The sequence below is a fragment of the Stegostoma tigrinum genome, chromosome 9, assembly GCF_030684315.1.
Source record: "Stegostoma tigrinum isolate sSteTig4 chromosome 9, sSteTig4.hap1, whole genome shotgun sequence".
NCBI classification, from domain to species: Eukaryota; Metazoa; Chordata; class Chondrichthyes; order Orectolobiformes; family Stegostomatidae; genus Stegostoma; species Stegostoma tigrinum.
The window spans coordinates 18,755,016-18,778,571 of NC_081362.1; the positions used below are offsets into that span (position 1 = coordinate 18,755,016).

General features: G+C 46.1%; 1 protein-coding gene across 3 annotated transcripts in view; it reads left to right on the plus strand.

Annotated features, from left to right (window-relative positions):
* The first annotated feature begins 1,104 nt into the window (after positions 1-1,104).
* The window catches only part of iyd (iodotyrosine deiodinase), a 31,571-nt gene continuing 9,119 nt past the window's right edge, over positions 1,105-23,556 (plus strand). The window contains exons 1-4 of one of the 3 annotated variants that reach the window (XM_059648386.1): positions 1,111-1,440; positions 6,989-7,177; positions 10,333-10,492; positions 12,773-12,926. In XM_059648386.1, the coding sequence (XP_059504369.1) occupies positions 1,254-1,440; positions 6,989-7,177; positions 10,333-10,492; positions 12,773-12,926 (690 nt within the window). In that variant the 5' untranslated portion in view covers positions 1,111-1,253. Of the gene's footprint in view, positions 1,441-6,988; positions 7,178-10,332; positions 10,493-12,772; positions 12,927-23,556 lie in introns of all 3 variants that reach the window. The other 2 variants (XM_048535763.2, XM_048535764.2) reach the window with 2 other exon arrangements.

The window sequence follows — 23,556 nt, forward strand, 5'->3', positions numbered from 1 at the left end:
TGACCCTGGTTTTGAAGGGATTTTCTTGTGAGGAGACGTTGTAGTCACTGGAGTTGAGACAAATGAATTATTGAAACACACAAGATTCTTGGGAGGCTTGACAGGATGGATGTGTCATGATATGTCTAAACAAATTGATTTAAAAAAAAAATTCCACTGACAGTGGAGGCAGGGGAGCTGTTGTGGTGCAGTGCCGCTGGACTGTGAGGTGTGGTTTCAAGTCCCACCTGCTCCGAATTGTTGTAATAATATCTCAGAGCTCAGTGATTTTAAAAAAAATCCTTTCCACTGGCAGGAGGACTCTTCTGGCACAGTGGTAGTATCCCTACCTCTGTGCTAGAAAACCTAGGTTTCGAGTCTGGCATATTGCAGAGGTGTGTAATAACTCTGGGCAGGTTGATTAATTTTTATTTCTCACTGAAAGGAGCTTCAGTAACCAATGAAAACGGATTGACTTCAGCTGTAAAAGAGTCAACGGGAGATGAGGACTGCAGCGATCAAACCCCCAACCAAGTGAAGACTGCAACCTGGAACATGCTGCCTGGAAGTGTGGTTGAAGCAGATTCAATTGTAATAACCAAGACGCAAGTGGGTACATCCTGAAAAAGATCTGCAGTGAAACAAGAAGGGACTGGTTGGGTAGTTCCTTTACACAGATGAATATCCAGAGCTGAATGCCCTGCTTGCCTGAGGGAAAAACCAGTTAAACTTGCAAATGGCATATGCTGGTCTGATCTGTTTTGCACATTACTTTTGAAAACAAAACCTTTATTTTCTCTGAGATAATTGGAACTGCAGATGCTGGAGAATCCGAGATAACAAAGTGTGGGGCTGGATGAACACAGCAGGCCAAGCAGCATGTGCTCCTAAGATGCTGCTTTGGCCTGCTGTGTTCATCCAGCTCTACACTTTGTTATCTCAGATTCTCCAGCATCTGCAGTTCCCATTATCTCTGATAACAAATGTCCTTGAGAACTTCTTCAATGGAGCTTTATTTGCAATTCCTTACGATTTGCACCATCATAAATATGAGTATACTTTCAATTATATGTTTGGCAAGCGATTCTTGTGAACACCTTCCCCCCAGGGCTTGGCATTGCAGGCATTTGGGAATATAAACTGGCAGTTTTCTTGTGATTGGTGCTTTCGGTGATGGTGAGTCAGCCTATGTTGTGAAATAGCTGAGCAGTCCTTAAATTGTTGAAGCGAATGTCTACAGGAGCCGATTTCCAAGCACAGCGCAGCGGCTCACCATGGCTCTCTTTTCTTCTGTGACCCCTGTTATTATTGCACTGATATGCATTTGCTTGGCTGCCCTGTGGAGCAGTAGGTGGAAAGCAAGGAGAGATCGAAAAGTGGAAACTGAAGACAGAGTTAATGCCAAACCCTGGGCGGATGAAGATCTGCGAGATGAGACAGAGCTCGCAGTGGACGAGAAGGGTAAGGTTAAAAACAGACTAGCACTGGACACTAATTTGATTGTGAAAATGGCAGTGAAATTGATCTTGAGAGGAGTTGGAACAGGAAGCACCCACTTGGCCTCGTTGATCCTGTTCTGCTAAATCATTAGAAATCATAAGACTTCAGGTTATAGTGCAACACGTTAGGTGTGAAGCCTTGTTTAGAACCTGTTTGTGTTTTGGTTTGGAGTCAGACTTTTTATTTCTAAAGCTAGGATTTATAAAATGCATGTGCACACTCTCTCTCCCCTCCACACACATGTGCATGCACACACACTCTTTTTCTCTCCGCCTCTCTCTCACACTCTCTTTCTCTTGCCCTTTCACACACACTCTCTTTTTCCCCATCACACACAGTCTCCGTCTCTTTCATACACATGCGCATGCACACACTCCCTCTTCCCCACCCCCACACACATGCATGTACACACTCCCCCCGCACTTACGCACACAGTCTCTCTTTCTCTCTCTCTGTCTTTCCCCTTCACTCTCTCTCTCACACATTCTGTCTGTCTGTCTGCCTCCCTCCCTCTCTCCCCCTCCACACACACTCTGTCTCTCTTACTCCCCCACCCTCTCTCTCCCACCTCCCCCCTCTCTTTCTTTCTCTCTCTCTCTCTCTCACACACACACACACACCCATGGGGTGAATTTGCAGATGCATTCAATTCTGTTCAAAAAGCATGCAATGACCCTTGCATCTTAGAAGTTTTGTGTTCTGTGTACTTCTTACTCACTTCACCAGATGAAGAGGCTACGCTCCGAAAACTTGTGTGTTCAAATAAACCTGTTGGACTATAACCTGGCATTGTGTGAATTCTGACCTTGCCCACCCCTGTCCAACACCGGCGCCTCCACATCACTGCTAACTCATAGCTGATATGAATCTCAGACCTCATCTTAATCCCCTAATTTTGAGCCCATCGATCTTGGTTTTGAAATGTTTAATTCGCTCAAGCTGAACAGTATCTCGGAGAAGAGACTCCACATTTCCTCAGTCCTTATCACGAAGAAATCACGTCTCTGTACAGCCAAATTTTAACTTTAAAGTTTTGTGTCTTGACTGGCCCAGCTGAGGAAATAGACTTGACAGGGTAGATGGAGAAAAGCTATCTATTATCTTAAACATATGAAAATCTTACATGTAAGGTGTAGCAGGGTGGCTCAACAGTTAACATTGCTGCCAGGGACCCGAGTTCGTTTCCACTGTTGGGCAGGCATTCACATCATGTCTGCATGGGTGTCCTCTGGGTACTCCTGTTTACAGCAATAGTCCAAAGATATTCAGATTAGGTGGATTAGCCATCAATATAGACTTTGCCCCAGATAAGAAAAGGTCATGTGAGAGAAAACACAGACTTTCACTGCTTTTAGATGTGGAATGTAACAACGTGCCTGTTAGCTATTAACTCAGTAAATCAACTTCCACCTCTAATACTATAAAAAGATAATTTACTGATTCTGCCGTCAATGTACACTTTGGCAACAGATGCCAAGACCAGAGCTCGGCTTGTAATGTTTATGTACAAATACATAAAAAAGCACAAGATAAACCAGACCATTTGGTCCATCTAGCACCTGCTGGTTATTCATGCTCCATACAAGCCTCCACCTAGCACTCTTCATTCAATGCTACTGGTGTAACCTGCATTTCCTAGGTTTTCATACATCCATCTAATTTTGCCTTAAATGCTTTATTCTCAGCAAATTACTTCGTGATACTGAGGTTCACAATTTAGCCACTGCCTGACTAAAGATGTTTCTGCAGAGTTCCCAATTGAATGTCTTAGTTATAGCCTTATACTTGACTTCTAATCCTCATCTCTTCCTTATGTAAATTGATTACACCAACCAGTACATTCACCATCGTTTAGAAGGTACAGTTGGGATCCCGATCCAAAACATGAGCTTTCCTGCTCCTCTGATGCTGCCTGGCCAGCTGCATTTCTCCAGCTCAATGCTGTGTTATCCCACGGTTTGTAAACTGTTGTTTAACATTAGTTTATTAAGATTTATCGATCCATAAAGAAGGCTGGAAAGATTGCCAGAAAGATGTGCAAGAATGATTCTGGAATTGAGAGGTTGCACTCATTAAGAAAATCTGAACAAACTGAGGCTTTTATCTTTAGCAAACTGAAGTCTGATGGGTTAACCAGATAGAAGTCTTTATGGCTATAAAACCAATTGATTGGATGAATATAAACTGATTTGTGCCAATATTTTTGTTTCACTCTAGCCTCCTCTGACTCTATTCTGATCCCATTATCTTGTTTTTCTATTCCTTTCCCTCTGATTGACTTTTCTAGCTTACACTGAAGGTATTATTTCACTCAGCTATTCCATTTGTTTGTGCGTTCTGCATTCTAATCATTCTCTGTTACCTATTGATGCTTTCAAAGGTTCTTTCTCCCAAGGCTCAATTTACTGCTTGACTTCTTGAAGTTGACTTAAGCACATTGCTTAGGCTTGGCAAAGGCAGTTCTCTTCAGACATATCTCCATTCATTCATTGACTCTTCATTGTAACGGACACTCTATACAATGAACAGTTGCTGTTTGTCATAGCTAGCACCTTTTCCACTAGCTTTTGAAAGCACTTTAGAAACACTTGTTGATGGAGAAGGTAAGAAGATACCAGAAGTTAAATTGCTTGCATTGGTGGCCATTCATGTAGAATCACAGAATAACTCAGCACAAAAGTAGGCTGTTTGACCCATTATACATGTGCTGGCTCTCTATATTAGAGCTACGCAATTAATCATATCCCTGCTTTCTCCTTGTAGCTCTGTAAACATATTCCTTTCAAGTATTTAAGTATTATTGTTTTGAATAATGCCATTGAATCTGCTTCCTCCATCCATCTCAAGTAGTGTAATCCAGTTTACAACAACTCACTGTGTAAAATAATTACCATAATTTTCCAGACCCTTTTTAGGATGGGCTGGTAGACAAAAACACTGGCAAAATGGTGTGGGGAAGTGAGAGGGTGTGCCTGATGTCTCCTAAATCTCCAGTGTTACTACTTAACCAGCACAATCATTGCAGTCTGCCTCCATGACCCCTAACATTCCTCAAATCAACTTCCTTTTCTTCAAGGGTATTCAATAAATGACCCATCCTTTTACTATAGCTACAGTCTTGGCAATGACCACTCTGATTAAGGTGGCAGCTCCTGGGTGTTTGGTACTGTCTTTGCTCCAGAGGCGCTTGACAGTATATCTCCACTGGTCACACTGCCTGCCTGAAGCAGGGTCACCTGCCACTTCCAGCTCCAGGGCCTGTAGTGTCTCCGTAAAATTTAGTTTCCTGTTTCAGCACGTCACTTCCAGTTGTTATCCCAGCTGCCTGAAATATATGTCCTCTGGTTACCGATTCTATACCACTGGAATAGTTTCTCATTGTCTATTATATTGAAACCACTCATGAGTTTGAACATTCCTTTTTATAAAACCCTGATTGCTTTGAGCAGAACATGCCTACTTTTGCTGTTTATCTGAAGTTGCTCGTCACTAGTACCACTCCAGTATGTGTCTTTTTCACTTTTCTCCAAGGCTTAGAACTAAGGGTCACAATCTAAGAATAAGGGGTGAGCCATTCAGGACTGGGATGAATAAGAATTTCTTCACACAGAGAGCTGTGAGCTTGTGGAATTCCCTACTACAGAAAGCTGTTGGGGCCAGTTCATTAGATATAGTCAAGAAGGAGCTGGATGTGGTCCTTGCAGCGAAAGGGATCAAGGGGTATGGGGAGAAAGTGGGTGTGGGATACTAATATTACATGATCATATTGAATGGTGGTGCAGACTTGAAGGGCGAAAGGCCTACTCCTGCACCTATTTTCTATATTTCATTGTTTGACAAACCTAGTTACAGTAGTTATTGTGTGATTCAGCAAGCTCGAAAAGTAGTCACTGATTGAAATACCAACTTCAATCACTAGGGGGAAGATTCCTTTTAGTAGTTTTGCACCTGAAACATAAGTGGTGAGATGGGACGAGGACCCTACGATTGACATGCAGCGCTCACTTGATGCCACAGAATGTGGTGTCATGCACTAATTGTGTGATTTTGATGCAAAATTTGTGTACAAATGGGCAAAACTAGCATCGTCTACATGCACAGAAGTACTCAAGGTTATTGTGAGTCCAGCTCGCCCCTTTCCCTTTTTACGACCTGCACTACAGTATTACATTGACAGGCTGATTCGGAGAGCATGTCCAGGCCACTTCATTCTCAGCTGCTACTAAAGAAAATGTCATTTGACACACTTGAGAATCAGCGAGGGTAAAATTATTCATTTGCTATCCCTGTCACTGTTTGACATCCTGAGGATAGAAGGTTTGCTCTTCCCTTCCCATGCTGAAGGATGGAACTGTGGGCTAGGTTGGTGCTGCAGCTGACCAAGCCTCAACTGACAGACTCCACCAAGGCACCTGCTTGTTTACGTAAGCCATTGTTTCCATTTAAAAGTGCTCCAATACTGGTTTCTTCTGGGGTCTCGGATTGGAATTGGGCCTGTGTAAACTGATTGCTGTGCTGAAACTGAACAGTATAGGTGAGAATCAGGTTCCTCTTCCACTGTGTGATTGAAGAAATTAATTACTGAGACCCTAGTGATTACATCTTGAGAATTACTTGAGTTTGAATAGAGCCGATGTAGAACCTTTTTTTTAAATGGAGACTGAGCTAATCCAACTAGTAACTGGCTAGTTAATTTAACAAGTTTGGGTGGATCTTGACTTTGCATGATAGTACAAATCAGATGATAGCAAGTCTTCAACGTGTTTTGGATCTTGTGGCATAGCAGTAGTGTCCCTGTACCTAAGACAGAAGGTCTAGATTCAAGTCCCATGTGCTCCAGTGGTGTGTAATAACATCACTGAACAGAGCCTTTAGAAAATACCTACATAGCTTCAGATTTTACTGTGTAATTCAATGTTTTTTCATTTTTCATTGGAGAAAAGGAGGAGGAGAGGGGACCTAATTGAGGTATACAAGGTAATGAGAGGCATAGATAGAGTTGATAGCCAGAGACTACTTCCCAGGGCAGAAATGGCTAACACGAGGGGTCATAGTTTTAAGCTGGTTGGAGGAAAGTATAGAGGGGATGTCAGAGGTGGGTTCTTTACACAGAGAGTTGTGAGAGCATGGAATGCATTGCCAGCAACAGTTGTAGAAGCAAGGTCATTGGGGACATTTGAGAGACTGTTGGACATGCATATGGTCACAGAAATTTGAGGGTGCATACATGAGGATCAATGGTCGGCACAACATCGTGGGCTGAAGGGCCTGTTCTGTGCTGTACTGTTCTATGTTCTATGTCACACTTAGGATGACAGAGAGCATGAGGTTTGCTAACTGGAATGGGTGTGATGTGACCTTAAGTACCGGCTTGGCCAAAACATCCATGGATATTTTGTGCTGTCTCAGCTTTAATTCAGAATTTTTGTTTTGTGTCCCATACTAAATGTTTAATTGTATGTGGTTTTATGTAACATACCAAATTTCACTCTGATCCTTCCATTTCCAGCTGGGAGTTTTCTTAATGATGACCTTGAGGTGCAGCATATTCCATATTCACCACAGCGTTACTCAGAGGATGAAATGATCCGCAGAGCCAATGAGTTTTACCATCTGATGAATGCACGGAGAAGTGTCCGCTTTATCAGCGAAGAAGCAGTACCCAGGGAGGTGATTGACAACGTCATTAGGACAGCAGGTATGACCAGACACACATCAGACAAAACACAAAACCAGAATTTCAACAGAATTCCAGAGCAGCAAGTTTCAAATGATTAATTGGCCACCTGTCACTGTTGGACATCCTGAAGACGTAAGATTCACTTCCCCTTTCCTACTTCAAATTATGTGCCTTTCCTCCATTCTTCTTCCTTCTCACCTTCTTTCTTTCATTCTTCCTGGCTATTGCTACTTCCTAGCTCTTCTGTCTCCCTGCTTTCCTTCCTGTCCCTCCATCCTCTTTCCTGCCTTTTTCCTTCCTTGCTACCTTTCTCTTGATCCTATTCTCCATTTCAAGCCTCACCCCAACTCTCTCCTTTCCTACCCCTCCTTTTTTTTACTTTTTACCCCTCTGTTCTCTCCTGACTTATTCCTTCCTACTTTTCTTTCTTCTTCATCTTTCCTCCCCCTTCCTTCTCTCTCTCTCTCTCTCTGTCTCTCCACTTCCTTCATTGCTGTTTCTCTCCCCTTCCTTTTTTTTTAAACTTCCTACCTCTTTTTCTACCCCTCTGCCCTCCCTTCCTTTCTGTCCTCTGTCCCTCTTTCCACTCACCCTTCAGTTCCTTGGTCTTGCTCCCTTTCTGTGCCTCAACTGGTTGAGTATTAAGATTCACTCCCTTATAGGTTGAATTTAAAATGAAGTTCACTCCTATTTTAAGAATTCACTGGCTGCAGCAATGCTCAGACCTTTTCCTATTTTGTTGGTACTACCTTGTTGGAAGTGCCGTGTAAATAAGCTTCCATTCAAGTTATGCCAGCAAAAAGTGAACAGATCCAGGGAATTTTACAATCATTCTGTGGTTGAAAGACAGGCTGTGGATCACCTCACTCTCAGGGTTGGGTTGGAAGCTGGCCGGACAATCTCTGTAGACTGGACCTGGTGTGTTATTAGACCATTTGCAGATCAACAGGGAGTAATGAGACTATTTGAGGGGGGAAAAGTCAGTTTTTGTCCTTGAAAGTGTCGAGTGCCAACAAGCGTCAATGCAATGCTTGAATTATTTTTCAGTTCAGCATGAATCTAAACAAATGTTACGGAAAGATGCAGAGCACTGTAACCTTTGACACTATTTTGCTTAAAGGAAAATGGAAATAGCCTTCAGGAAGCCCCAGAAATGCTTTACAGCCCATTAAATGTTTTGAAATGTAATGACTGTTGGAAAAACAGCAGCCTATTTGTACAAGGTTCCATAAACAGCAGTGAGGTTTGTCTGTTTTACCAATGTTGGTTGAGTGATAACAGATTGGCCAGCCCAGAGAGAGAACTTGCCTAATAAAGACCAAAAGAACTGCAGATGCTGTAAATCAGAAACAAAAACAAAGTTACTGGAAATGCTCAGCTTGTCTGGCAGCATCCGTGAAGGAAAAAACAGAGTTAACGTTTCGGGTCCGGTGACCCTTCCTCAGAACTGGGGAAGGGTCACTGGCCCCGAAACATCAACACCATTTTTTTCCTTCACAGATGCTGTCAGACCAGGACAACTCACCTATTTTTCTTTGAAATATTGCCAGCCTATCTTTTTTGGTTACTTGAAAGAACAGACAATTAATATCTCTTCTGAAAGGTTTGCATCTTACATGGTTGCTGTCATGTCATCCTGGATAATGTACTATAGCTTCTGGACTGGATCTCTGATCCACATTTTTAGCTCAGAAGTGAGAATATCGGTATGGATCTACAGGATTTATTGAGACCCTTAAACATCAAGGGCTTGTGAAGACTGCACGGGGACAGTAGCCTTTCCACAGAATAGAAGCGTCCTTGGTGAATATAGTTTTAAGAGATTGAGCTACCTGAGGCTTGCAGCAGTGCTCCAGTGAAGCTCAGTGCAAACTTGAAGAACAGCATCTCATTTGCCACTTGGGAACTCTACAGCCTTCTGGACTCCGTATTGAGTTCAATAATTTTAGGGATTGAGCCCTCCCAAGTCCTTACTGCAATCCTCACAGACCAGGCTTAGTTATCACAGTCTGCTATTACACACACCCAGTGTTAGCCACTAACAATCCCTATTAACACCTATTCACCCTCCTAGCTGGATCATTATCCACTCCTTTTCCCAAACTGTTGTTCTTTCTCTGTGGGGTCTATCCCCAACAATCATTTACACCTTACCCTCCTCTCCCACCCCCACCCTGTCTTCTGCTTATAAACTGACATTTTCACAGCTACCATCAGTTCTGAGGAAGATTCACTCAACCTGAAACATTGACTCTAATTTCTCTCCGCAGATGCTGCCAGACCTACTGAGTTTTTCCAGCAACTTTTGTTTTTGTTGCTAGTAAGTTATAACTGTTTCCAGAGGAGCTCCTGATTTACAGGAAACAGGTAGAGAATCATTTTGATATTTAGAGACCATGCTACAGTGCCTGCAAAGGAGATAAAATTTGTTGCAGACATTGAATAGGAGAATGTTTCCACTGATAGAAGAGTTGATAACTAAACTGCTCTATTTCACAGAATTGTAGAATCCTTACAGTTTTGAGGCAGGCAGCTCGGCCCATGAAGTCCACACACTTCCCAAAAAAAATCCCATCCAGACCTAGCTACCCCTACCATCTTTGTAACCTTGCATTTCCAATGGCTAATGCACTTAGCCTGGACATCCCTGGGCACTATGTGCATTCCCCATGGCCAATACACCTAACCTGCACAGTCTTTGGACTGTGGGAGGAAACTGGAACACCTGGAGGAAACGCGCACAGACTCTGGGAGAATATGCAAACTCCATGCAGACGGTCGCCCAAAGCTGGAATCAAATCTTTGTCCCTGGTACTGTAAGGCAGCAGAGCTAACCACTGAACCGCTCTGACTGCCCAACAAGATTAAGGTACCTGCCAAAAGTAAATTTTCTTTTCCTCTGCAATGAATCAGTCTGTCCAACACGCTGCCCTGAAAGGATGATGTAAGCATAATTAATAATATCTTTGAAAACAGAATTTGATATACACTTGAAAGGAAACATTTGCAAGCTATGGAGAAAAAACTGAGTGAGATTGTTCTGATAGATTTAAAGAGCTGCCACAGCTACAGAGGCTCATCATTTGGCTCCTGTGATGTAATAGTCTGTGTCTGTACATTGGCATTGTTAACAATGGCCTCATTAAATCAGGCAATTTCCTGTTATCTTACAGGTACTGCTCCAAGTGGAGCGCATACAGAGCCCTGGACCTTTGTAGTCATACAAGACCCAGAGACAAAGCATCAAATTCGTGAAATAATTGAAGAGGAAGAAGAGATTAACTATATGAAAAGGATGGGAAAGAAATGGGTCTCTGACTTAAGAAAAATGAGGTACGTTCAATGACATGATGAGATCTGTTCAACAATTGATGGGAATATGTTCAGTTAAACAATCCGACAGAAAGATCACATACGCAAAAGTACAGTTTTTCCTCCGTGTTGATCTAGACTCTGTGTTCAATTCTCTGGAATAATATTTCACCCCACACCCTTCTAATTCAGAGACATTGAGTTTGGCCAGTACTGCAAGTGTCCCTTTAAGGGCACTACCAGCAGTATGCAAACAGATGGTCTGATTAAACTAAAACATGCTTAAAGTGATGAAATCAAAATTGAAATGTCACCTTGCTGATTGTTGCTGGTTGGTATAGTACAGTGCCCAATGGTCATAGATGCTCCCTGCCCTGAGTATACTGATGGGTACTGCATGCTTCCATTTCAGTGCCATTAAACCCCGCAGTAAAGAATTAAGCAACCAGAGCCACACATTTCCCCCTCTTGACTGTGTCCATCCTGGCCCATATTTCAATATCTTGGCCAAATTGTGCAGCAGATCCATGAAAAGACTTTACTTCTCTCCCCTTCCCAAAACCAGTGCCCAAAGGAATGTGGACCTAATCTACTGCCAGAAATTGAGGAGTTGATAACTGATAAGTGATAACTGAACAAGTGTGTCCACCCTTCATATTTTGAGCACGTGTTGAAAAGAGGTTACCTTTACCTCTGGGGTGAGGCTGGGGTGGCAGCAGATCCCGTGCACATTTAGCTTTGGTACTACGATATTCAAATAAATCTCCTAAACCTTCAGTTAAAGTCAATAAAATTAGTTGTGAATTGATCATTCAGAAGATCTAAAGTAAATGGGTGGAGAAGCTGGGATAGTGGGGGGAGTGGAAGACATTTCTTTATACAACGAGTTATGATCTGGAATGGTCATCTTGAAAGTGTGGTGTAAATAAATTTAAAATGCATACTTACATGAGTAAATTTGCATGGTTGTGGTGAAAGATCTGGGGAGTGTAGAAATAATAAGATAATTTTCAAAGGCACCAAACAAGCAAGAAACATGGGCCACCTTCTATGCTGTTTAGTTCTTATATTGGGATAGCACAGGAGCAGCTGTTTAAAAATGTTGCAACTAACTGGCAGACTTACATAAAATAATTTAAAACTTCCACAGATTATTTTCAATCTGTCCATGAGATGTGGGTCATTGGCTGGCCCAGCATTTATTACCCTTGAGAAGGTGATGGTGAGCTGCCTTCCTGAACTGCTACAGTCCATGTGCTGTAGGTGGACCCTCAATGCTGTTAGGGAGGGAATTCGATATGACGATATATTTCCAAGTCAGAATGATGAGTGGATTGGAGGGGAATTTACAGGATGTGGTCTTCCCATGTATTTGCTGCTCTTTTCAATGTTAATGGATTTGGAAGGTGTTGCTTGAGGATCTTCCGGTAGCTTGTGGATATGGTGCCAGTCAAGGAGGCTGCTTTATCCTGGATGGTCTCAAACTTTTTGAGTGTCATTGGAGCTGCACTAATCCACGTAAGTGGGAAGTATTCCATCACACTTCCGACTTGTGCCTGGTTAATGGTGAACAGATTTTGGGGGAGTCAAAAGGTAAGTTACCTGCTACAGGATTCCTTATCCCAGACCTACTCTTGTAGCCACAGGTGAGATTTATATCATAGAATCAAAGGATTGTAGAATCCCTACAAAGCGGAAGCAGACCATTCAGCCAATCAAGTCCACAGAGACCCTCCAAGGAGCAGCCCAGTCAGATCCTACCCTAGCCTTTTAACCCTGACTAATTCAACCAGCCTCTACATCTCTGGGCACTAAGGGCAATAGAACACGGTGAATCCACTTATATCTTTGGAGGAAACCCACGCAGCCATGGGGAGAATGTGCAAACTCTGTGCAGACAGTCGCCTCAGGGTGGAATCGAATTCTGGTTTCTGATGCTTAGAGGCCAAGTGCCTACCACTGAGCCACTATGCTGCCCCAACTGGACTCACCATATGAAGAGTCTACAGTTCAGTTTCTTGTCAATGGTAAAGCCCAGAATGTTGAAAATGAGGGACTCAACCATTGTAATGCAATCACGTATTGAGGAATTTTAAGAATTACAATCTGTAAAGTTTTGAGGTTTGCAATCTTTTTGTGCTGTCTACTTTTGTTTGCTGTTACTGATTGGAAAAATCTCCGCCCTCTAAATAAAACTAAACCTAAACCCCCAGGCTTGTTCTTTATGGTACTGTCAATGCTGCAAATGATACTTGGCTTCTGAAACTATATCAGATACATATTACTGTTCTCCCATTATAGGACAAACTGGATTAAAGACTACCTTGATACTGCACCCTATCTCATCCTCGTATTTAAACAAATTTATGGAATCCTACCCACTGGCAAGAAGACTCACTATTACAATGAGATCAGTGTTTCAATTTCCTGTGGTATTCTCTTGGCAGCTCTGCAGGTAATCCTGATAATGTAACAGACTGTGGCTGCAGTGAATGGGTTCTACAGGATTACTTTAAGTTATTATTTTAACAGTTTCTCCTCCCAATGCAATCTCTACTGCCACCTCCAAATAGCAGATATATCTCACAGGGCACGTGAATGTGGTTAGAGTGTGACTGCAGATACGAGGCAAATTGGAGAAAGCTAGAGTAGGAGTTAATAGATGCCACTTCGCGGCGTAAACCAAGTCAATCAGACGGAAGTGCTTGCAATTTTCTTTGGACATAACTCCCACAATTCCTCCTGCAAATTGCAGATTGTGGCCTTATCCTTAGAGTACTCGCCCCATTCAATCCTGCAAATCACTCCCTACTAATATTCGAAGAGTTGTGCTAAAATTAGGAGACCCTGTTCTGCGGACCAGTTAAGCAACAGCCTAACATTGTCATACTTATTGAATCAAATTTTACAGCCAGTATTCCAGACTCTTCCAGCATCATCCCTGGATTTGTCCTGATCCAAAAGCAGGACAGGACCACCGGTGGTTTTGTCACACTGATGTGCACTAGGGACTGTGTTGACCTGGGAGTGAGTCCTTTGATACTGACTTTGGACTCAATAAAGTCTCATGGCCTCATTTAGAACATGGGTAAAAACAGGTCCTGCTGATCGCCACCAACACCCGCTCCATCAAAATGAGGAATCGTTACTTCTTCATGTTGAACACAGCATAGAAAAAGCACAGAGGTGCATAATTTACTCTGGATGGAGAACTTTGATATCTGTCACCAAGAATCCACTAGCATAACCCCTATTGACTGAGCTGGATGGATTCTGAAGGGTATAAATGCCAGACTTGACCCGTGGCAAGTGGTAAGAGAAAGAGCAAAAGGAAACATCTCCTTAACTCCATCCTCACCAATCCATCTTTTGCTGATCCGTGACGATATCAGTATGAGGGTGACCATCACAATGCCCTTCTGCTGACCAAACACCAGCTCACATTAATTATGCCCTCCCTCGTGTTGAGTAGTTCTTAAATCTTGTTAAATAGGATAGTTTCAGAACAGACCTCATAGTTCAAAAACTAGGCAGCCGCTTGGCATCATGGGCCATTAGTAGCTGCAGCAGAATTGTAGTTAACCACAGTCTGTAACCTCATGTTCCAGCATGTCCTTAACTCTACCATTGTCATCAAACTAGGGGATAAACCAGGGTTCAATGAGTACTGTAGGAGAGCTTTTCGGGAGCAGCCAAACCAAAAATGAGATGCCCACTTGGTGAAATCAAAAACTGGACTGCTTTCAATCTAAACAGATTAAGCAGCATGCAATTGACAGAGATTAAAAAAAAACAACTCAACTAATAGGTCAGATCAAAGCTCTGTAGTTCTGCCGCACATGCAAACATCCTGCCTGTGAACGTTAAAACAGCCTCGGTTCAACCATCGATGAAAAAGCAGAATTTCAGAGATGAGGTGAGAGGGACTACCCTTAACATCAAGACACTATTTGACCCAGTGAGACATCAAAGAGCTTGGCAAAATTGAAGTTCGTTGGGATCATGGAAAATTCTTCATTGGTTGTAGCCATATCTAGAACAAATGAAGATGGTGGTTGGCGTTAGAAGTCAATCATCTAAGACCCAGAACATGTCTTCATGAGTTCCTCAAGAGAGTGCACGAAGCCTAGCCACGTTCAGGTGCTTCCTCAAGAACCTTCACTCCATCATAAGTGGAATGGCCACTGCTGATCGCACAGTTTTCCTTACCATTTACAACATCTCATACTGGAGCAGACTGTGGCCATGTGCAGCAAGATCTGGATAATGTTGCACACATCCAGACAATCTCAATCCCTTATTGCCCTGATAGGGAGCTGACTCTAGAAGTGTCACCATCCATGAGGAGTGCACCCACTCTGATGTTAGGGAAAGAACTCTGGCTCTTTGAACGAGCGACAATGAGGGAACTTGTAGTTCCAAGTCAAGGTGGTATGTGACTTGGAGTGAAACCTGTAATGCTCTTATGCATCTGCTGCCCTTGTCTATCTACCTGGCAGAGGTTGTGGGCTCCACAGGTAGAGTTATGAAATCATACAACATTCAAACAGTTCCTTTGGTCCAATCAGTCCATGCTGACCATTACCCCAAGCTAAAATAGTCTCGCATGCCTGTGCTTGGTCCATTTTGCTCCAAATATTTCTAATCCATAAAATTATCTGAATGTCTTTTAAATAATGTAACTGTGTCCACATCACCACTTCCTTGAGACATTGATTCCACTGTGAATCAATCTCTGTGTAAAAAGAAAAATGCCCCTCATATCTTTTTAAAATTTTTCCCCTTAAAATCTTTCACCTTAAAATCATATCCCCTAGTCTTGAAATTTCTCCCCCTATGGAAAATACACCAGCCATTCACCTTGTCTGTACCCCTCATGATTTTATAAACCTCTAACTTCACCCCTCAACCTCCCGCACTCCAGTAAAAGAAGTAGTAGCCGATCCAGCCGCTTCTTATAAGTCAAACTCTCCATTCCCAGCAACATTCTGGTAATTCTCTTCTGAACCCTGTCTAGCTTAATAAAAGGACGCAGTACTCCAGAATAGACTTCACCAACATCCTGTACAATCTCAACATAACATCCCAACTTCAATACTCAAAGGTCTGATCAATGAAGGCAAGCTTACTAAACAGAGATAGGAGGAACTGCAAATGCTGGAGAATCTGAGATAACAAGGTGTAGAGCTAGCTGAACGCAGCAGGCCAAGCAGCATCAGAGGAACAGGAAGGCTGACATTTCAGGCTTCTTTCCTTTCTGAAGAAAGGTCTCGGCCCGAAACGCTAGCCTTCCTGTTCCTCTGATGCTGCTTGGCCTGCTGTGTTCATTCAGCTCCACACCTTGTTATCTCAAGCTCACCAAACAACTTCTTTAACCCCCTTATCTATATGTGATGCAAACTTCAAAGAACCCTGCTCTGTTATACAACACTATCCAAGGCCATACTTTTAACTGTATAATTCCTACCCTTGTTTGTCTTAATAAAGTGCAATACCTCACTTTAATCCAAATTAAACTCCATCTGCCACTCTTCAGCCCATTGACCCAGTTGATCAAGATCTCTTTGTAATCTTAGATAATCATCCTCACTGTCAAAGGTGCCTTATCTAATCTTGTAGATCACATGAATTTCAGCCAATAGATACCAACATTGAAGGAAGTAATGGTTTAAGACTGAGACGGGAGGTGATCATGTGGATCATACTTCTTGATGTTGTTAGACCTTCATCCATTCAGACAAAGGGACTGTATATATATGTATAAACAGAAAGCGGGACATAATACCAGCGCTTCGTCGGAGGCTCACTGATGATGTTACCTAGAATGGTGCCAAACGTCTGAAAACTAACCTTCCAGCTCAGCGAGCAAACTCACATCCAGAAGGGACTGTATTCCAGCAGTCTTCTGATTTGGGAATATTTGGAGCTGGAATCCATTATAAATGATGAGACAGACTGAATTCATTATCTAGACATTAGAAGGACATAGTTGCACCCCACCATCAATGAAGATAACGACAGTTGGAAATGATCATTGATGGAGACCTCTGAGATTGAAATTTTGAGCCCTGTTGATATTGAGAACAGGATGCACAGGAACTTAAAAATACCAGCCTTAGCTTTCTGACCATGTTACCTCCATTGACCATTTTTACCAAGCTCAGCCCAGGCCCTCAGGCCTATCCATCCCTAGGAGGCAGGCAGCAATTAGACTCAGCAAGAGCTCTCTTAGACTCGGTGAAAGTAAGTCAGTTGTGATTTTCCAGTTCCCCAACACAACATAAGGTAAGTACCCAGCAGCAGGCTGGTTGACCAAAACCTGTACAGGTCACAACTTTCCCTGGCTGCATTGATGGTGATGTAGTAAAAGTCTGCCCGGTAGAGGGATTCCTTCCATCTCCTCACCCCTTCAAGGACTCCATATAGAAGTGCCCTCCGAATTAATGACCTGTTACTGAAGCTTCTGGTTCCCCTAAAGCTTGGAGGGTCTATGATTTCCCATTCAGCTAGGGCATGCATTGTTGATTGGAATGCGGTGCTGAAACATGTGCTTCAGTACCGGCTATGCAGGTAACCATTAGCACTGCTCCATCTCAGCAGTAATACTGGCATCTACCCAACAAGGAGGAAGGCAGTCATGAACTATGTTGACACTGAATTGATGGTGCAGAACCCCAGTCTAATGTTCTGGGGGTTGGGGGATTGTGGTTTTGAATACCATCATGAAAGATGTGAAATGTGAATTCAATTTAAGAAAAAAATCTGTAATGAAAAGCTATTTTATGGGGACCATGTAATCAATGTCAATTATTTTAAAAGCCCCTCTGGATCACTGATGTCCTTTAGGGTAGAACATTTGTCATACAGAAATTTGAGGGTGCATACATGAGGATCAATGGTCGGCACAACATTGTGGGCTGAAGGGCCTGTTCTGTGCTGTACTGTTCTATGTTCTCTATGTTCTCTATACATACCTGGTCTGGCCTACAGCCCCACAGCAACGTGTTTGGGCAATTTGGAATGGCCAATAAACACTGACACAGCCAGAGAAACTGACCTCCTATGAGCAATGCAAAAAAAGTGGAAATTGTCCAAGTATGTCTTGTCCCTAAAAAGGTACAACAGACCGAACCTGACCAATTAGCTCTGTTCCTGTCAATCATTGGCTTTTAAGTGGCACCTAACCATCAATAACTGGCTCACCACTGCTCAATTTGGGTTTCAAAAGAACCACACTTTACCTAACAGCATTGAGTGTGGATTAGGGATGGATAATAAAGGTGAGCCTAGCGAGTTTTGAGAAGATTTGTAGCTCAGGTTGAGGTTCTGGATGTGAGTTTGCTCACTGAGCTGGAAGGTTAGTTTTCAGATGTTTCATCACCTTTTTTTAATTTGAAAAAATATACTTTATTCATTGAATGTATATAAAAATAAAACATTTATACACCTACCCAGTCATGCAAGCTGCTCCGGGTTACCCAGGGGGTACGTACACCAACTAAAGGCAAAAACAAAACAAAGAAGAAAAAAAAACAAAGCAAAGAAAATACCCCGGCAGTCGTCTCCCCGCACAGTCCCCGTTGGCTCCCTGACCAGTTGGGGAAGGCGCCAGCTGGGCCCAGTTACCAGATTGGGCCCTTTTTTCTATTCTGGAACAGGGGTTTCATACGGTGGTCTTTCCCCACCGCGCCTTGGCGGCGGCTGCCCCAAGCTTTAGCGCATCCCTCAGCACGTAGTCCTGGACCTTGGAGTGCGCCAGTCTGCAACACTCGGTCGGAGTCAGTTCTTTCAGCTGGCAGACCAGCAAGTTGCGGGCAGACCAAAGAGCGTCTTTCACCGCACTGATGGTCCTCCAGGCGCAGTTGATGTTGGTCTCGGTGTGCGTCCCGGGAAACAGCCCGTAGAGCACGGAGTCCCGTGTCACGGAGCTGCTCGGGACGAACCTCGACAAATACAACTGCATCCCCCTCCAGACCTCCTGCGCATAGGCACACTCCAGAAGGAGGTGATCGACTGTCTCCTCTCCCCCACAGCTGCCTCGAGGGCAGCGTGCGGTGGCGCTGAGATTCCGGGCATGCATGAAGGATCTCACTGGCAGAGCCGCTCTCACCGCCGGCCAAGCAATGTCCTTATGCTTGTTTGAAAGTTCTGGCGATGAAGCATTCTGCCAAACAACTTTGGTAGTCTGCGTGGGGAACCACACGACAGGATCCACCCTCTCCTTTTCCCGAAGGGTCTTGAGGATACTACGTGCTGACCACTGCCTGACGGCCTTGTGTTCAAAGGTGTTTACCTTCAAAAATTTCTCCACGAAGGACAGCTGGTATGGGACAGTCCAACTACTCGGAGCGTTCCGCGGCAACGAGGCCAGGCCCATCCTTCGCAACACTGGGGACAGGTAGAACCTCAGTAAGTAGTGACACTTGGTGTTTGCGTACTAAGGATCTACGCACGGCTTGATGCAGCCGCACACAAAGGTAGCCATCCGGGCGATGGTGGCGTTCGGTACGCCCTTTCCTTCATTTTCCAGGTCTTTGTACATGGTGTCCCTGCGGACCCGGTCCATCCTCGACCCTCAAATGAAGTGGAAGATGGCCCGGATGACCGCAGCGGTGCAGGTCCAGGGAATAGGCCAGGCCTGCGCCACATACAACAGTACCGAAAGCCCCTCGCACCTGACAACCAGGTTCTTACCCACGATGGAGAGGGACCGGAGCGTCCACCTGCCCAGCTTCTGCTTCAGTTTGGTGATATGCTCATCCCAAGTGTTAGTGCATGCTCCAGCTCCACCGAACCAAACACCCAGCACCTTCAGGTAGTCTGTCCTGACGGTGAAGGGGATGAAGGAGCGGTTGTCCCAGCCACTGAAGAACATGGCCTCGCTCTTACCCCTCTTACGTTCGTTTTGCTTGTTGTGACTGCCAGACTACTCGGACCTCTTGGCATCAGGGTAGCCCACAAACCCACCAACACACTAAAACAGCAGCTAATAAACTTAGAAGATCCTATACAGACAACAAGCAAAACGAACGTCATCTACAAAATACCTTGCAAGAACTGTGACAAACACTACATTGGACAAACTGGCAGAAAGCTAGCCACCAGGATACATGAACATCAACTAGCCACAAAATGACATGACCCACTATCACTAGTATCCTTACATACAGATAAGGAAGGACACCACTTTGATTGGGACAACACATCCATCCTAGGACAAGCCAAACAGAGACATGCACGAGAATTCCTAGAAGCATGGCATTCCAACCGGAACTCCATCAACGAACGCATTGACTTGGAGCCAATCTGCCATCCCCTGAGAAAAAGAACAGGAAATGACATCACCAATGCAGGAAATGACATCACCTACCCAAGGAAACCTAAACAGATCAATAGAAAGTGGGACATAACACCAGTGCTTCACCGGAGGCTCACTGTTGATGTTACCTAGAATGGTGATGAAACATCTGGGAACAAACCTTCCAGCTCAGTGAACCAGCTGACATCCGGAACAAAATAAAGACCCACTCTTTTGTGGACCGAGGCGAGGACAGCGCGACTGTGTTGGAGGTGGAAGGAAGACATCGGGTTGGCTGTGCACCCTTGCAACCTGTGAATCCTAATGCTGGCTTCGGCCTAATGCTGGTTCAGGGGAGCAGCCAACCTGCAGCGATGACTGTGGCGAGTGCTCGTGCCCCGGGTCAGGGGGTCCGGAACACCATCTGTGTTTCCGTGAAGAAGGTGGATGGAGGCACACCTGTGGACCGCACCTTCTTCGTGAAGAGGGTCCTGTTGGACTGTTGTGGGTTCGCTGCTGCGGACATTTACTGCCTGCAGGATTTTCCTGGAGGAGGTTTTTACGATGTGACCCTAAGGAGTGCCAAGCTTTGCGAGCGCTTCCTGGAGGTTTTCAAGGAGAAAGGAGGTGAGGGGCCCCTCTCTTTATTGACCGCTGTCCTGCTGTTCGTGATGCTAGCGCAGAGGAGCCGAATGGTGACTGTAGACATGTACAATCCGCGTGTGCCAGCAGCTGATGTCCTGACCTTCCTTGGAAGGTACTTGAAGGTGGAAGGGGACCTAACTGACATCATGGACCCCTTTGGCCTCTGGACCAGTAAGAGGCAGGTCAAGGTGATGCTGAGGACGGGCTCGGACGGGAACATCGTACACCCACCGTCCAGCTTCGTGATCGGCGGGAGCAAAGGCTACCTGACCTACGCAGGGCAACCTAAAGTCTGCCATGCCTGTGGTAGGTCAGGTCACGTGGCGGCCGACTGCAAAGCCACCATCTGCAGGAACTGCACAGAGGAGGGACACCTTGCAAAGGATTGCCCACAAGAAAAAGGCTGCAACCTTTGCGGGGAAGCGGGCCACTTCTATAGGGCATGCCCGCGGTGGGGGACCACCTGCTCCCATGTCGTCGGCAGGGGCAATGTGGGGCCTGCACCCCCCCGGAGGAGAGGAAGGCACCAGGGCCCTGCAAGGACCCCCCGAATGTGCAAGAGGGCCAGGTCGTGCAGGAGGACCCAGCCCCGCAGGATGGACCCAAGGCCGACAAAGTGCCCCTGCAGGCTCCGCTCACCCCCCGACAACCCGGAGTCAATGGAGGAAGTGACAGGGGAGTGGATGACGGTCTGGAAAGCGAGGAGGAAGGCGTGCTGGCAGGCCCAGGCACCGCAACCATCAGGCGGGAAGAGGCAGCTACAGGGGGGCTATAAGAGCTCCTCTGACGGGGGAGATTCGGAGAGGGCCCGCCAAAAGCAGAAGCTAAAAATCTCAAGGGAGAAGGAAAGCAGCACCCCGCTTCCAGGTGACGGGAGGCGTCCTGAGGCTTGCTCCGACACCCAGTAAGCGCCGCTGGGGCCCCCCCGGACTTTCAGGCGGGAAGGAGGAAACAGCGTGTCCCCAGCCTGACTCAGAGCCGGACTCTCCTACCTCCGTACCCCCGACAGGGGAATGCCAACCAGAAGGCAGCACGGACGGTTTCCTGAGCCCGGAGAGTGTCCGGCAGTTAGCCCGGGCAATGGGTATGGAGGGGCTAGATCTTGGACTTGGGGAGGGTACTGCGGTCACTGCCCACAATGGGGGTATGGGATACGAGCATTAATGTGCGCAGCGTCAAGTCCACCGCAAGATGCGTGTCCATGTTGGCCTACCTGACCACCGTCAAGGCAGACCCCCTGTTTCTGCAGGAGTGCGGGATACCGCACCTCAGCAGGCACAGGAAATGGTCGGGCGCCTGGACCTGTGGGCCTTCGATCTGGTCGGGGTGTAACGACTGTCGCTCCTTGGGCCTGGCTATTCTGCTGCGGGGGCGCAACTTCACCATCTCTCAAGTTCAGGAGGTGGTAGGGGGGCCACCTCCTAGTGGCTGACGACACCTACAGGAACGCTCCCCTGAGGCTGATCAACGTGTACGCCCCAGCGGTACGGAGTGAGCGGTTGGCCATCCTGCAGCAGCTTCCACCCCTGCTGGCTATGTCCAGGCCGGTCATCTGAGGCGGAGACTTCAACTGCATCATCGATGCAGATTGAAGATCCTTCCTGGGGACAGCGGGTGGGGGGAGTCAACTGGACGTCACGTCCAGATTCCTGATAGGCACGGTGAAGGACGCCAAGCTGCTCGACATCTTCAGCACCCCTTACAGATGGAGTGCAGCGGAGGTACTCCTGGTCGCGGCCAGACGGGTCTATCCACTCAAGGATAGACTTTCTGTTTGTGTCACGGGCGTTCTCGGTCAGGTCCACTGGCATCGAGCCGGTGTTCTTCTCTGACCACTGCCTTCTGCTGGCCGACTGTCACTTACAGGACGACCAGCAGGCTGGCAAGGGAACGTGAGAGCTCAACACGACTCTGTTGACCCCAGAGAACGTCGACGAGCTTAAGAGGGAGTACGCCGGTTGGAGAACCGTGAAACCCCTCTTTGAGTTTCCGGGCAACTGGTGGGAGAAGGTGAAGGAGAACATCAAGAGGTTCTTTGTCCTCAAGGGTGTTTGGAAGGCGAGAGAGAGGTGGGGAAAGCTGTCGCGACTCCAGGAAAGGGTGCAGAACCTGCTCCTTCTGCAGTTGATGGGGGTCGATGTCACGGAGGACCTCCGCGAGGTGAGGGGCCAGCAAGCCTCAATCTTCGCCGTGGAGGCCTCCAGGATAATCTTCCGGTCCAGGGTCCGCTCCGTGGAGCAGGACGAGACGTGCTCGCATTTCTTCTTACAGAAGGTGCACAAAGAGAGCTCTGTGCTCAGCCGGCTGAAGGAGGACGACGGCTCGGTGACATCGTCTCGGCCCGACATTTTGAGGACCAGCAGATCCTTCTATGCCGGACTGTACGACGCGAAGCCCACAGACAGCACGGCCTCCGAGGCGTTCCTGTCGTCTATCACGGAGGTCTTAGATGACGGCACGAGGGAGTGGCTGGACCGGCCGATATCCCTGGACGAGCTGACCAGAGCCCTCAAGTCCTTGGAGAGGAATAAGACTCCCGGGAGCGACGGCTTACCGGTCGAGCTGTATTCCGCTCTGTGGGACCTGGTCGGCCAGGACCTCCTCGAGGTGCAGGATAGTGCGCTTCGGGCAGGGGAAATGTGCAAGTCCATGAGGAAGGGCGTCATCACCCTCATTTACAAGAGGAAGGGGGAGAGGGAAGAAATTAAGAATTGGCGTCCCATTTCACTATTGAACGTGTACTGCAAAATCCTGACCAAGGTCATAGCCAACCGGGTCAGGTCTGTCCTGGAGTCGGTGATTCACTCTGACCAAACCTGTGCTGTGCCAGGCAGGAAGATCGCTGAGAGCCTCGTGCTCATCAGGGATACGATCGCCTACGTGCTGGACAGGCGGGTGGACTCCTGCCTCGTCAGCCTGGACCAGGAGAAGGCCTTCGACAGGGTCTCTCATGCTTACATGAGGGATGTCCTCTCCAAATTGGGGTTCGGGGAGGGCATCCGCAATTGGATCCGGCTGCTCTACCCCAACAGTGTTAGCGCAGTCTCGATCAACGGGTGGGAATCAGACAGTTTTCCTGTTAGGTCTGGAGTCAGGCAGGGCTGCCAGCTCTCTCCTGCCTTGTTCGTGTGCTTTGTTGAGC